We start from the raw sequence: 16,767 nt of genomic DNA, 5'->3' as shown, positions 1-16,767 counted from the left end.
TCATGCGAGTGAGGATACTCACCCGTGCGAGTGAGCATAGTCAGTCGCACGAGTGAGACCTCATCCGTGCGAGTGACAGTGTTTGTTTGTTTGGGTCTAGTCCAATTCTGACCCATTTACTGTATTGCTGTGATATTAATGTTAATTAGTAATTTGATTGAAAAGTGTACTAACTAGAGAACTGGTATTCTCAGGTGATAAACGAAAAGGTGAAGCCTCAGTGATATAAGACAACTGAGTACTTGTGCTTCCAGGTGAGTAGGATTATCTTTATGGATGTGATTATACAGTGACAAGTATAGTAATCCGTGCCATGCTTATGATTAGACTGTGTAATGAGTCTGTGACCCGTATTGTGACTATATGTGATTATGTGCGCACCCAGTGATCTCGTCGAGGTGTTTTGTGCTACGTAAGAGGTCAATTGTGTTTACCTTATTTGGGGTAATAGAATTGGGTCCAAGCATTACTGATTAATGGTATAGTGTGAATGACGAGTGCGTCACGTCTGGAAGACTATACGAGTGATTCAGTAGTGTGGGCTATCGGTATATTCTAGCTTGATCAGCGATGGGTTGCCGGTCCTCTTGTTTATGACTTTAAGTGACTAGTGACCAGTGCCTATAAACTGTGCTTGATGCTTGTAGTGATGTTCACCTAGATATTGTCATCCACTTAGCGTTATGCTAATTCCCCCACAGTGTTTTGCCCTGCAGGTGTGTATTAGCAGCTTTTGGTGGGTTTTGCAGGACAACCGAAGATGTTTGACACAGTGTCACTCTGATGTGTTTTGTAATAAACTATATGGTTAAATGGCTTGTAGTAATAACGTAACATCCGTGTTTTGTGTAATCATATGTTTGTGTAAATAACATATGATATGTAAATTAATTAGTCTTCCGCTGTAAGTATCTTTAAAAAAAATGTATGTAAAAAGTACGGTGTTACAGATACAAATAAAAATAATAATTGTTATAATAATAATAATAATAATAATAATAATAATAATAATAGTAATTATTATTATTATTATTATATTATACCTACATACTAAAACATACACAAATTTTGTCGTTCCAGTTGTGTTGAATTGTCGTTTTGAGTTTGCATTCATACTGCAATCGGCCCCTCAACTTCGGCTCAATTTATACAACGGTCCCTCAAGTTTACACTTTTCAAGGGTAGAAAGTGTAAATATATAATTTTATTAAAATAAAATAAAATAATTCCACCCGAATTTATAACAGGTCCTATCTTCTCCTCGGTGTGAGTTAAATTTTTCCGAGACCACCGTTCAACTCAAAAAAATCTAACGAACCCAACGGGACTAACTATATGTGAAACGAACACTTCTCAAAAAACGCTAAACACCTCGGACTATTTTTAATACATATACATACACTTATAATAAACAACCCAAACTGCCTACATCATATCGATGGTGATGTTTCCATTTTTTACATAATTTTTCTGACGTTAAAAATGCATATGCCATTAGGTATACTAGGTACTAACGACGTGTATCCAAAAACACCCGTAGCAAAGTGTTTTTATTTCCGTAAATACATAACGCTACGTTAACTATGATTATGTAACCCGAAAGGCACCGCGGCATCGCGCAGGCCACTTTTCTAGTTATTATTATTATTATTATTATTATTATTATTATTATTATTATTATTTCTATTATATTATTATTATATATTATGATAAATATAATAATAATAATATCAATATCAATAAAACACTAAAATTTAATCACATAATGTCAATGTCTCTTTTGGTAAGTTGCCACTAACACACACCCCAAACGAAAACATTTCGAGTGTGTTTTATTATATATATATATATATATATATATATATATATATATATATATATATATATATATATATATATATATATCAACAAAAGGGTTGGATTGCCGTTTCAGTTCAAATTTTTGGCTAATAATTGTCGTTTTTGTTAAATTGTGGAAGCCACGTGCAGCTTTAAAAACACTATAAATATTGTCCTTGGCCCACCCGTCTTTCAAATACAACCAGACTTAGAGTGCTCCCAATGGTGACAGGATGTCTTCCAGGACTAACCAACCATTCAGCGCCACATCAGCACCTCCATCTTACTTCCTTCCCAGGACTAAACCCAGGACTAAACACTCCCAACAAAGACACTCCTCCTTCCATTTTTTTATTTTCTTTTTGAATTATTTTATATTATCAAATAATTATTAATATTTATATGATAAATTTAAAATAAAAAACATTAAACTACCATTTCATTAAAATTAAAAAAAATACAATAATTAAAATTTAAAACATTACGACAATTTAAAATTAAAAGATTACGACAATTAAAAAAATACTAGAAAGCTAAATAATCAAACTACTCCTCGTCGTCGTCGTCCAAGTTTTGCAATTTCTTGGCATATTTTTTCTTAATTTTGTCTCGAGCAAGCATTAGCATATCGTATTCATCGGGAGGAAAATCTCGTGACACCGGTTTGGAAAGAAGGTTCAACCCTTTAAACATAGTCCGCATGCTGCTATCATCTTGTAGCTTTTTCATGGTTTGATTCGCCACATCTTGTGAAGCTTGGACCGATTGAGAATTTTAAAGCGAACTTCATCGAAAGATATACGGCTCGCGGCATCGGATGAGTAAGAGTCCCTTTGACTTTTAGCTCGACTTGGAGGGCTTCAGATTGGGTCGGTATCCTTTAACAAATTTTCCATTTGGGTTGGGTCGGGATGCATGCTTGTGTTTGGGTTGGAACTTCCCTCGGTTTGATCATTAATTGGTATATGATCGGGTTCTTTTCGTTTGTTGCTACTCGAAATACTTTCGCCTTCTAAAAACTTCGGGCAATTCCTTAACACTTGCCACGCATCCTCAAACGCAAAGTGTCGTCCCTTTGTTTGCGCTTTGAAAGCCATTCGTGCCGCGGACATAATGTCGTCATTATTACAACCACTTTCCCACATTCTCTCTTATTTGTTGTAAATACCGATCCATATCTTGACATTCCTTTGCATTTTTGACCATTTTCCACTTATTTGATCCGGACATCTTTTCACCGGGACAATCGAATTATATTGTCTTCGGACTTCTCCCCAAAATGAAGTATGACTTTGGTCGTTTCCGACACTCGGATGTTCGGAAACATATACAAAACGCTCGGCTAAAATTTTTGTCTCCAAGTCGGTCCATGTCATACCCCGTCCTAATCCGTGTGGACGAAGTCACCAACATCTAGTTCCATTGCGATGATCGACTCCAAATAATGTCTTTACAATGAGCAAATGCACAGCGGAAGATTTCTTTCATACCTGAGAATAAACATGCTTTAAAGTGTCAACCAAAAGGTTGGTGAGTTCATAAGTTTATCGTAAACAATAAAATTCATCATTTTGATAGACCACAAGATTTAAATCCTGCATGGTACAAATGGGCCCGAATCCTATACCCACCTGTAATGTACATGCGATATCTTTTAAATACAGTACACCTTTCTCGTGTACGAAATCCATTTTTCATAAATCTTAGTAACCGTACACATATCTCTTGCACAAAAACAACATACACATAACCTGTGTATAAAATCATTCTCTCGATACATAACATTCACTTTTCATAGCTTGGCTTGGTAACCGACCTTAACATATAATGCGCATAATAATATCCCCAAAACAGAACATCTCGTCTGTATAATAATCATATAAACTTCGAAGTACTAAACACCACGCCCACTAGCCCTTCTGTCTAGTGAACATTCTGGGTGGGGGTGTTAAACCCGGTAGCTACCTTAAGGATTCGCGTCAATTAGGCGTGCACTAATTCTCAAAATTAGTTATGTTCCCTAATTCTTAGGTTACCAAGCAATAATAATCAGGGGAAAAATATTCATATCAATTGTGACAATTATCACGTCCACATAATTCAATGGTGGCAATTATCACATCCACATAATTCATTCGAGGAATGTTTTGCTTGTGTCTATCTCGTCAAACATTTATAAAAGCATTTCATGTATTCTTAGTTTAAAATGTATTTCAAAAGCATTTAATAAAGCAGTTGTAAAAGTAGCGCATGTATTCTCAGCCCAAAAATGTAAAGAGTAAAAGGGATTCAAATGAACTCACCATACTGTATTTTGTAGTAAAAATATATATTACGAAACTGAACAATGTAGGGTTGACCTCGGATTCACGAACCTATATCATTTATATATATATATATATATATATATATATATATATATATATATATATATATATATATATATATATATATATATATATATATATATATATATATATATATATATATATATATTAAAACATATACTTATAATCGAACAATTATATATGTTATTATTAGTGATATAATTTTAATATTATTAATTTATATATTTCATATTTACTATATACAATATAATTTTTGTTATGTTATATGTATCAAATATTTTATATATATATATATATATATATATATATATATATATATATATATATATATATATATATTTCATTTGTTTGTTAAAATAGTAATTATATTAATATTAAAATAATATTATTAGTATTTAAAATAAAGATGATGATATTACTAGTGTTAATAATAATGATAATAATATTAATGATTTTATTAATAATAATATTAATGGTAGTTTTAAATGATAAATCTTATAATAATGATAATAATGGTAATAACAGTAGTTTTTAATAAATGAAAAGTTTATTAATAATAATAATGAAAATAATAATTTTGATAATAATACATGAAACTTATTAATAATTATTATAACAATTTTATTACTAATGATAATCTTAATAATAATACTTTTGTTAATAAGGATAATAAGTCTACGATGATACTAATACTAATATTAATCGTAATAATAATAGTTTGTATTATTTTCATAATAACAATAATAATAGTAATCCTAATCATAATAATAGTTATATTGATATTAATAATTAATGATACTAATAATAACATTAAAAATACTTATGAAAATACTAATGTTAATAACATTTCTAATACTTATAAATATAAATATGATATTATTACTAATAATAATTATAATACTAACAATAACAATAATAATAATCATAATAATAATGGAAATATGAACAAAAGAGCATACCCTCCTAAAAAGAGATGCTCCAAACGGGACTCGAACCCAAGATCTCTCGCTCACCCATAACACCCCTTAATCATGGCTCCAATTCTATTTTTCCTAATTAATATCGGATTTTGATTTATTTAACCCATTAGTTTTCATCTCGGCCCAACAGCAAATATTACGGCCCAACATCAAATACAAGCCCAACAGGAATCTAGAACTCGGCCCACAGGAAGTCATTTGGCCTGATATTGCTGTTTAATAAAAAAGGAGAGAAAAAAATACAGCAGGCTGGGATCGAACTCAAGACCTCTCGTTCAAGACAACACACTAGAAACCATTGCTCTGCTTGTATCTTTGTGTTTTAAATTCTTGGATTAAATCCTCTTAACCATTTTTAGGCTGTCTTCTTCTTCCTCAACATGTTAATTATCACTTAATCATTTTCATAATCATAACATAATCATAATCATATCATAATTATAATCATACATAATCATACGCATAACATAATTATAATCATATCATAATCATCCAAATATTATCATCGATATCATCGTGATTATCATAACTTCCTCGTCATCATCGTGCTTAAACTATCATCATCATCATATCTATTACGTTAATTACGATTATCATTTTATAATCATCATTCTACATTGTGTACCACTGTAACATCACTCATCATGGACATGCTCATCATCCTCATTCTTATACTCGTCATCTTCATTCGTCACTACATTCGATTATCACTTTCGATATTCATCATCGTTATCATCACTTCGCTTCACCTTTAATCTTAATAATCATCTCTTTCACTATTCATCATCTTCTAACATGTCATTACCCTTACGTCATCATCTACCTCATTCGCTATCCACGATCATCTTCTTAATCATTTCCCATCGCCATCTTCATTATCGATCATAACCATCTCGCTGCAGTAGCAACAAGAGAGGCCGAGCAGTAGCAGCAAATAGTAAGTGGTGGAGTTTTGGTCGGGAACAGAAACATTATAGCGAGTAGTAGTAGCAATGGATGGTCTCGGTGGTGTTTGGCTGCTAATTCGAAACAGAAACAGAAAATAATTTCGGCTATAGCTGCAGTAGCAGTAGCATTTGATAATGTCGTCTTGGTCGAACTTAAATAGACCACAGCTAGCGGCAGTTCACGACAAAAATGAATAGACGGGAATAGGTTCCAAGGTGGTGAGGGTTGTATTGTGGTGACCGATGGAGGAGATAGTTATGGTGGTTGCACTGGCGGTCTGTGGGGTGGCTCACGATGGTGGTTGTGGTGATGGTAAAGTGGTGAGGTTGAGAGATGGTGATCTTGTTGGGTTAGTAAACCAAAAAGAAGTGGAAAGATGGTTGATCATAACATGCTCGTATGTATATGTATATATTTCTATATAACAAGTGGTGGATACATTTAATAATATAAAAATCAAATATAATAATAGTAAATAAATTAAACGTGTGAAAAACAAAATAGTAAAACATCCCGTGAACTCTCTCCCGACAGTTTATCACGAATTGCTAAATCGTACCACGTTGTTAAATCAGTGGCGGATAAAAATGTTCAGAAAAATCCCATATTTTTAGATTAAATATAATTAATTATTTCACTCATTAACTGTTTGAAACCTGATCAAAAAGGTTCGATAATTGTTTATTTTCTGTTCCAATTTATATGTACGGAGTACTAATATTTAAACTTAAAAATGTAAAAATATTTTTATCAAATCTAAAATCTTCGTAATCAATTTACAATTCAACTTTTATCTTAATCATTCATGAACATGTATTATATCTATATTAAAACTAACGAAACGTCAACCGAGTGTCCCTGACGTTTACTAATTAGGCTCGAAATCAATTATTTTTAATATATTCTCTTTCTATATATAAACAGTTTTAAATAGCAAGTTTTATTACACAAATGAATATATTAATTATATATGTTAAGTAATTAAATTTAATATAACAATATATATATATATATATATATATATATATATATATATATATATATATATATATATATATATATATATATACAAGTAGTATTCATATATATATATAATATATATATATATATATATATATATATATATATATATATATATATATATAATAGTTTATTAATTTAATTCAAGTTATTATATATATATATATATATATATATTACATGTACATATATTTATATATACACATATATTTACAACCAATGGTTCGTGAATCGTCGGAAATAGTCAAGGTCAAATGATTTCATGAAACAGTTCAAAATTTTTGAGATTCAACATAACAGACTTTGCTTATCGTGTAGAAAATATGAAATCGTATCGAGAGTTTGGTTCAAAATTAGTCGAAATTTTCCCGGTCACTACAGTCCACGCGGTCTTCGGACACCTTACTTTCTTTTCTACCACTTTTCCTTTTCCTTTTCCTTTCGGATCACGTTCGGGTTCGGGTTCGGGTTCGAGCTCGGGTTCGGATTCGGGTTCATTTTGGAGTGGTGTTTCGGGAACTTCTTCGTCGGACGATTCGTCACGGAGACTTGGATAATAAGATGTTTGTTTCGTTTGTTGTTGGTTCGGGTAGATTTGAACATTTTGAGATAGTTGGTTCGGGTAGATTGGAACATTTTGAGATAGTTGGTTCGGGAAGAGTGGAACATTTTGAGATTGTTGGTTATTGTAGATCGGAACATTTTGAGATTGTTGTTGATGGACATTTCCGAACATACCCGCAAATGCATTAGTATTTGCAAAACGAGAAAACCCGGTAGTTTGTTGCGAGTTATCGAGTAGCATTTGCATCATATCTCGACTAACCGAATTTGGATCTTGAACTACCGGACGTTGTTTCGTTTTTCCTTTGTTTGGTGTTTTTTTGAAACTCATTTTTTTATGAAAGATGTGAGAAAAATGAATAAAAATGGATAAGTAATATGAAAGTTGTGTGTAAAATGGGGTTGAGATATGGAGTTTAAATAGAGTTATAAAAAAAAGGGAAAGTAGCCGTTTGAGATCCGTTGGAGGCAAAAGAGCCGTTGGAGGCAAATAACGGGCAAAAACACCCATTTTTTTTTCGCCCACAAATATGCTCAGAATAGTAATGGAGCTGGACGATCGGGCCTGGGCGAGTGCTGGGCGAACCCTGGGCGGGTTTGGTGCCATCGGCGCCCAGCCTGGGCGAGTTTGGGCGGGTCTCCAGGACTAACCGTTGGGAGTGCTCTTATCTCCTCCTCCAAATCCAAAACACCTCCCAAATCTTTAACACCCGCTTGCTTTCTACTCTCGGAGAAAACAATTCACCACCACCACTAACAAACTTGAAATCATATTCCGAACATAACTAATCTAATCTCGCTATAAATGGAAGTCTCACGAGCCCACAAGTGAAATCGCTGAAAACCTATTTTCCGCCGGCAACGGTATACGTTTCCGACATGTGGTAAGTCTCCGATTTTTTCCTGTGAAGCTTGCTGCGATTTAATTTCTGTCACCATGTTTTGATATTATTTTCCTCACCAACCTTCGAGCTAATTTCTGTCACCATTATTCAATTGCAATTGGTTGATTTGATTTTTTTCGGAGATGCAATGGTGGTGACTGTGATCAGCAACATAAGGTTGGCTTTGATCTGTGGAATCAGTGGATCGAAATGGTGGTGAAAGAGGAATCCGGTGATCAAGGAGGGGGTTTTAAATTTAAAATCTAAAATGAAGTGGTAAGGTGTAGAGTGGAATAGGGTGGAGTAGAGGAGAGAGGTGGTGGTGATGGGTTTTATGGTGGAGATTGGTTTTTGGGGAAGTTAAAAGTTAGATGGCAATGACGGAGTATCATTTACCATAACTTTTTTTGCCATTTTTGGAAAGTGTTTTGTAGATTAAATTGAAAAAAAATGCATTAAATGAAAATAAAATTTTGAATTTATAGAACATAATCACTTTGTTTAGTTAATACAGAGTAATTAATAATTGATATAAATATTTAAAAATCTATCGATGCTGCTAGGAAAAGAAATATATTTGTAGCCATATATAGATACTTTTGATTTAGCTATATTGTTGCACGTTGGTTTATTTGTTTATTGTATTTTGAACCATTCTTGCCTATTAATTTTTTTATATTTGTTGTATTTTGAATATGGTTCAAGATATTATTATTATTTTTTCTTTTTCTTTTAATATTTATATTTATTTATTTTCGAAAGGCAACAGTTCAAGATATTATTCTTAGTTACTACGATTATGTAACGTTAGTGTGTCATGTATTGTGTAAGATAATTACGTTTTAGTCGGAACTGAAACTATAACATTACTTCAAGCATAATCGTTTACAAATTTTCGAGCGATAGCAGCGAAGCGCGTCAACCATATTCTAGTTATACAGTATAAGATAAGAAGAAGAAGATAAATAATAAATAATAATATTTGGGCTACATGTCTTTATGCTTACATTGTATACTTATATGTTTTATACTGCATTGTATAACTACATGCTCTATACCTACAGGCTTACATACACATTTTATACTTACATTGCTTGTTATACTTGCATACTTGACACTTACTTTTTTCACTTATATGTTCTTTTACTTTACTTTGTTACATGCCATATTTACCTTTACATTTTCCACGGTAAGGTTCCTTTTATCTACTTTACTTTACTTGCATTTAGTTACTTCACTTAACGGATTTCATGGTTCTGCTGGCCGGAGGTCCTTGGGAAGCAGCCTCTCTGCCCTATAGTATAGGGAGGGATGTCTTCTTTTACCCGCGGACCGATAGGTATCCGTGGAGGGAGGAATGACTTCCCTTTTACTCTAGAGTAGAGGAAAGACTGTCTACATTTAACCTCCCCATACTCCACTTTAGTGGAATTGGGTATTGTTGTTGTTGTTGTATTCACAAGTTAGAAAATACAATTTAAACATTTTGGCATTCCGTGCGAACATATTCCCATAACGGTATCATTGAACTTCTGAATCCGTTAGGTTTATCCATTCGTGAACCAGAAATTCATCAAAAAGAATAACAATTTCCAGAAAAAACTATTATCAAAGTAAAGATCAAATCTCTACCCAAAGTTCTAATTCATCTCTGTTGGCATTCGATCGAAAATTAATTCATTTTATTCATATTGTTCTAGGATCCGTTTTATTCAGAATAAATTCTTCCAAATTTGTCATTTCTTCTCTCTAAATTAGATTATTCTGAGAAAACAATATTACGTGATATAAAACGGATAAGGTTTTCTCTGTGACATGTAAAACAAAATCTTTAAGTATTGGTATACAATGATCATCACCTTATGTTTGGATTGGGATATATATATGGTTTCATCGTATATATGTATACATTTACACACCCACATTGTTGATTTAAGAAAATATGCGTGCCGAAGGGATGCTTTTATTCATATCAATGGTTGTTCTGTTTTTCCCTTTGGCAACAACATCATCAGCAATGGTTTCAGAAAGCAATGTAGATCGAACGATGGATGATAAGACGGTATAACTCATGCCCAACCACAGTTTTATAGCTCAACTTACCAAATGCTAGTTAGTTTTAAAAGTAATAATGATAAATTGTAAAATAATTAATAAAGTCTAGTACTTGATGTTTTATTGAGATTCTTGGTTAGGTGCAGGTTGAAGTATTATGGGCCAACAATATTCATTTTCCTGTTTCCATGGAAGATGAACATATTAGAAGGCCTAATGATGTTCCTGTTAGACGCAAGTTAATTGAGGAAAACGATCATACTAATATGGACGGAGTTGTAGAAATAGAACCCATTCCGTTTACTGTTTCTAAAGCAGAAACGGGTGGTGGTGGCGGTATCGATACTACAACTATTATTATTGCTGTTGTTTCTACTGCAATATTGACGTTTCTTCTCGCTGCACTTCTCTTTTGTTGGTATACTAAGACTTATGGTGGGATACAAACGGACGAAAAGCCTCCTCTTAGCTTAAGTATGGGTGAGTGCTTACATGGGTATTGCTCTATCACGAGGTAAAAGGGGTAAGTTGGGTAACGGGTCAAAACGAGTCATCTTATGATACTAGTTGAAACATGCTTTGTCCATATTTTTTTACTTTGGCTATATCTTATTATAGATTATTATACCAGAGGGCTGTATAAACGTGATTCATCAACCTTGAACTTGTGAGTTCGAGTCCGTCGTAGATAATTTAATGGGTGTGTGTGTTTGCTGTTCCAAAAAAATGTGCTTACAGAAGTTGCATTAACTTTATTTCTATTTAAAAGTTAAGTTATACCCGTATTTTTTAACGATCCGTTTGACCTGTTTACTTGGTTTTTCTTGACTGTTAATTTCAGGTGGTTCGCAAAGAACTTCGTTTAGTTTTCATAACTCTGTGAAAGATGCTGGGAATCGATCGTCATTTAACAAATCCGACCTACAGAAAAAATATTCATCTGTGAACTCAAGTGTATCATTAGGTATCCCGTTAGAGCTGCCACCGGCCAATTTAGCTGCTTCGGGAATAGCTCCTCTAAAACCGCCACCTGGAAGGCCTGACTTGGCTTTAAAGACTCCACCCAATGGTCCCACTCTAAATGCATCATCTCCTCCCAATCTATCACCTGTAGCTGTAGCTGCAGCTCCAGCTCCAACTACTTTTCGAGCTCCGTCAGTTAAACGAGCTCCGTCAGCTAGACGAGCTCCTTCCGCCAGACGACCGCCTTCCGCTGCACCGCCGCCGCCGCCACCATCTGCAAAACCTCCACCACCGCCGCCGCCAGGCAAGAAAGGTCCACCTCCACCGCCTCCTCCAAGCGGTGGTAAACCTCCATCTAAACTCCCTCGCCCTTCATCTAATCAAGATGAAACTGATGGTGATGATTCAAATAAAGCTAAGTTAAAGCCATTCTTTTGGGATAAGGTTATGGCTAGCCCTGACCAAGCTATGGTTTGGCATCAGATTAGAGCCGGATCGTTCCAGTAAGTTGGTGTTTCGCTAAAACTTTAACCTGGAATCAAGATTCCAAAACGTAACGTGTTTCTTTTAACGAACAGGTTCAACGAAGAAATGATAGAAAATTTATTTGGATATAACGCTGCGACAGAGAAGAACAAAGGAGGAAACAACAAGAAGAGTTCATCACAAGATCCCACTTCAAATTTCGTTCAAATTATTGATCCCAAAAAGGCTCAAAATTTGTCTATTCTTTTAAAAGCACTCAATGTGACAACAAATGAAGTATGTGATGCACTGAAAGAAGGTAATTTCTTATTTCTTATGAGCTTTAAAACCTGTTTTGTTTACGACATTTACTGTAGTTAATTCGTACGAGCTTGTTTAGGAAATGAGCTCCCTATAGAACTTATTCAAACACTGCTTAAAATGGCACCAACCGGAGAGGAAGAATTAAAGTTACGGATATATAACGGGGATATTTCTCGCCTTGGAACTGCAGAACGGTTTCTTAAGAAGTTGGTCGAAATACCGTTTGCTTATAAAAGGCTCGAGTCGCTGCTTTTTATGTGCACACTTCAGGAGGAGGTAGATATAATCAAAGAGTCCTTCCAAACATTAGAGGTGAAACTTTAAACCTCCAAATATTGATTGATGTACTTTTAATAATGGGTTGGAATGGGTCAAACGGGTTGAAAGTTACCCAGAAGTGTAAACATGACCCATTTAACTGTCTAATTTTGTGGTACAGGCTGCTTGTATAGAACTTAAGAAAAGCAGGCTGTTCCTTAAGCTATTGGAAGCTGTTTTGAAAACCGGTAATCGTATGAACGACGGAACATTTCGTGGGAGCGCCCAAGCTTTCAAACTCGACACGCTATTAAAGCTTTCGGATGTGAAAGGAACAGATGGGAAAACTACGCTTTTACATTTTGTAGTTGTGGAGATCATTCGTGCAGAAGGTATAAGAGCAGCCAAAACTGCCCGTGACACAAGCAGTTTTTCGAGCTTCAAATCTGTTGATCTGTTAGAAGAACCTCCTGATCAAGATTCAGATGAATATTATCGAACTCTTGGTCTTCAGGTGGTTTCCAGTTTAAGTAACGAACTCGAAGATGTTAAGAAAGCAGCCATTCTTGATGCTGATGGGTTGACTGGTACAGTTTCTAAATTTGGTCAAGCGCTCACAAAAGCTCGTGAGTTTTTAAATACAGAGTTAAAGAATATACAAAAAGAAAAAAATGATGACGACGATGATGATGAGAATGAAGACGAATTTGCGGTGATTTTGGGTAATTTTGTGGAGGATTCTGAGAAGGATGTAAGTTGGATGATTGAAGAAGAAAAGAGAATAATGGCGCTTGTGAAGAACACGGGTGATTACTTCCATGGACATCCCGGTAAAGATGAAGGATTGCGGTTGTTTGTGATCGTTCGTGATTTTTTGATCATTCTAGATAAGGTTTGCAAAGAGATTACAAGTACTCCTCTGTTAAGGCCAGCTAAGCCTGCTGAGAAGAAAGACGATTCATCTACCAAGACAAAAGAAACGAAAGATGATTCATCATCAAAGACAGCAGAGATAAAAGACGTTTCAGAACCTTCAACGACAGACACAAAAGACGTTTCAGAACCTACGACGACAGACACAGGAGATGATGATTTGAGACCTGAGAAACAACAAAATGATGTATTACGAGGTGAAAAGATGGAATCTGATGATTCAGTAGACAAGACACAGGATACTGATGATGATGGTGACTTACAATCCAAGACACGTGAATATAATGAATCGCAACCAAAGACATGTGAAATCGAAGATTCAAGACATAAAACACAGGATACTGATCATTCACTACATGATACACAAGAAACTGATGATATTAGAAAGCATGAAGATGAAGATTTGGGGCCTCAGATACATGAACCTGATGATTCAAAACATAATACACAGGAAGATAATGATCCACAACATAAGACACACGAAAGTAATGATTTGCAACTCAAGACTGAAAAGGAGGTTGAGGCAACAAGTAAGAGATCTTCAGAACCTCACACATCTGCTTTTCGTGTTCCGCATGAACGACTCATTCCTGCCATTGCAATGAGACGGGTGGATACGTTTAGTTCTAGTTCAAGCTCAGAAGAGGACTAACCCTAGTTTTTTCATAAGATATATCAGGTATTTCTATTTACATAGTTACCCTCCAATCTGTTTTATTAGAACCTCTATTCTTAATTCCATCAATCAAGCAAATACACACTTCAAAACTGCTGATCATCTTTAGATAAAAACTTGGCTTTTCTAAACATAACAGTAACTCTTGATGGACCAGTAAAACAAGATGGCGACATTGACTCTTTACTCAAACGGTCGCTGATGTTTGATACAAATATCATTGCGTAAAAGGAATTTTAAACTGTACACTTTGCATACCAAAGGAACTTGATCAGTGGAAAACAATGATACATTTTACCTCTCGTCAATGAACTTCGCACAGTAGCAAGCACACGCATGCAGTATAGAAGATATCTTCAAAGAGGAGAGGCTAGCCATTGTGCAATTTGTTAGAGAAACAAAAAGCAATCATGTTGCGATATGTATAGTTGATCGAAGGCTAGAAGCTAGATATTATTGTACACTGCAATACTGGTAAGCTAGTTCATATGTAGTGCAAGAATTACTGAGCTTAAAATCTAGTTCATATGTAGTGCAAGAGGAAAATCAATCTAGTTCATATGTAGTGCAAGAGGGAAATCAATCTTAAACAGAGCTTAAAATCCGACGAAATCTAGTTCAAGATTCAGTAATTCACATATAAACAATAAACAAGTGCAAGCAAATGTAGTAGTAGTAGTAGTAGTAGTAAGTATCAGATTGAATTAGAAGTTTAGAACAACATTGAAACAGTGAATCTAGGAGTTTTCCAATTAACTGATACATATAAATACACTATTCAGCCCAAGCATCACCGAGGTTACTACCATAACCCAGACCAAGAACCATAAAACAACAACCATATGAGGCAACCATACATATTAGGCAACCATACCTAATCTTCATCAACAGATGCCTTTGAAGAACCAGGAGCTTTCTTCGGAAGAAGAAGGTTGTGAATGTTAGGCATAACACCGCCATTAGCAATCGTGACATCACCAAGAAGCTTGCTTAATTCCTCATCGTTCCTCACAGCTAATTGAATGTGCCTTGGAACAATTCTAGTTTTCTTATTGTCTCTTGCTGCATTGCCAGCCAATTCAAGCACCTGCATACCATTAATATTGAAACAACGTATAAAAATCAAACCCTAGATATATTTAAGTATGCTGACAGTAGCACTCATAACTGAAATTAAATCAATAATATAACATTTATTCCAGAATACAAACGAAACACATATTTTTTGAAAACACTGACGTCATCCAATTCCCCCAAAAACTTAACGAAACCCTAGAAATTGCAGTGCTGCACAAATAACCTACTCAAATTCAAAATCGGAGATTGTCACCGGAGACAAAAACCAAACAATTCGATGAAGGGACATCAATTTTAACGGAATCACATAACTCACAAACTCCCACCGGATACAGGACTGAAACCCTAGAAATTTGAATAAAATAGAAATTAACATAATTTATTGAAACTAGAAAAAGAAAAATCAAACCACCTCGGCGGCAAGGTATTCAAGTACGGCGGCAAGATAGACCGGAGCACCGGCACCAACACGTTCTGCGTACTTTCCGGCTTTGAGAAAACGAGCGATACGACCGACGGGAAACTGAAGGCCGGCTTTACTGCTTCGTGAAGTGGCTTTCTTCGCCGCACTGGATCCTAGGGTTTTGCCTCGCCCAGCCATTATTGTTTACAGATTGGCCGATAAAAAAAATTGAACGGGAAAACGATCTAATCTAACTTTTGTTAAAATGTAAGGAATTTGAGAAATTTGGTTGTGCGTGAAATAGGTGTGTTTGTTTATATATGATGTTAGTTGGGTTTATACCAATGAGATTATATTACACGGATCACAAATAATGACCATGCGATTAGAAAGGATCTGACGGTTAGATTGTTTTAAGTATTAATGAAACCACTGGCCTAGGTACCTATTGGGCTTCATACAGCTTGAGGCCCAAGTATATAATCACATAAATCATGAGCTAATGTTTTACTGTCACTTGTAATTTCATTAACTTCATACGGTGTAAAATTTGTATTTCATATTCATATTCATATAGGTTTTAGTAAAGAGTAAATAGCATCAATAGAAATAAGGTCGGAATTCTCTTAAGACTAAAACTAACGCAGCGTCACTTTTCCTCCGCCATCCCACTTGGCAACGTATTTGACGCCCTTGACGCCCCTAACACGGCGTCAAAATTTGATGCCCGGGGCGTTAGTCGGATATTTAACAGAAGTGTTAAATTTGTTTCAGCCAATCAGATTTCGTCACATATTTTTATATATTATTAATTAATATATTTTATACCCAACTACCAATAATATTTTACCACATCACCCATTCACAAATTTAACCCTCAAATTTGACACTCTCCTTTATTTAACTTCATCTCTTGACCTTGCCATATCACCAAAAAGTACATCACTTGCCTTTGACGCCACCGCCACGGTTAGAAACAGTCTAATTGAGTTGCCATTCTACTTGGCACGCTGATGGGGTATTAATTATT

General features: G+C 34.7%; 2 protein-coding genes across 2 annotated transcripts; one reads left to right on the top strand and one right to left on the bottom strand.

Annotated features, from left to right (window-relative positions):
* Nucleotides 1–10,525: 10,525 nt before the first annotated feature.
* On the top strand, nucleotides 10,526–14,233 carry LOC139853473 (uncharacterized). Its single transcript, XM_071842867.1, has 6 exons — nucleotides 10,526–10,645; nucleotides 10,785–11,118; nucleotides 11,480–12,104; nucleotides 12,180–12,385; nucleotides 12,467–12,702; nucleotides 12,830–14,233. Exons 1-6 carry the CDS (start codon nucleotides 10,526–10,528, stop codon nucleotides 14,231–14,233), a joined length of 2,925 nt encoding a protein of 974 aa, XP_071698968.1.
* Nucleotides 14,234–15,131: 898 nt separating this feature from the next.
* LOC139853300 (histone H2A.6-like) lies at nucleotides 15,132–16,027 on the bottom strand. Its single transcript, XM_071842672.1, has 2 exons — nucleotides 15,747–16,027; nucleotides 15,132–15,344 (listed from the first exon to the last, which is right to left on the bottom strand). Exons 1-2 carry the CDS (start codon nucleotides 15,933–15,935, stop codon nucleotides 15,132–15,134), a joined length of 402 nt encoding a protein of 133 aa, XP_071698773.1. The 5' UTR covers nucleotides 15,936–16,027.
* Nucleotides 16,028–16,767: the final 740 nt, after the last annotated feature.

Source organism: Rutidosis leptorrhynchoides, chromosome 6 (genome assembly GCF_046630445.1).
Source record: "Rutidosis leptorrhynchoides isolate AG116_Rl617_1_P2 chromosome 6, CSIRO_AGI_Rlap_v1, whole genome shotgun sequence".
NCBI classification, from domain to species: domain Eukaryota; kingdom Viridiplantae; phylum Streptophyta; class Magnoliopsida; order Asterales; family Asteraceae; genus Rutidosis; species Rutidosis leptorrhynchoides.
Note: the sequence above shows the minus strand (reverse complement) of the source record. Positions and strands in the feature narration are given on the sequence as shown.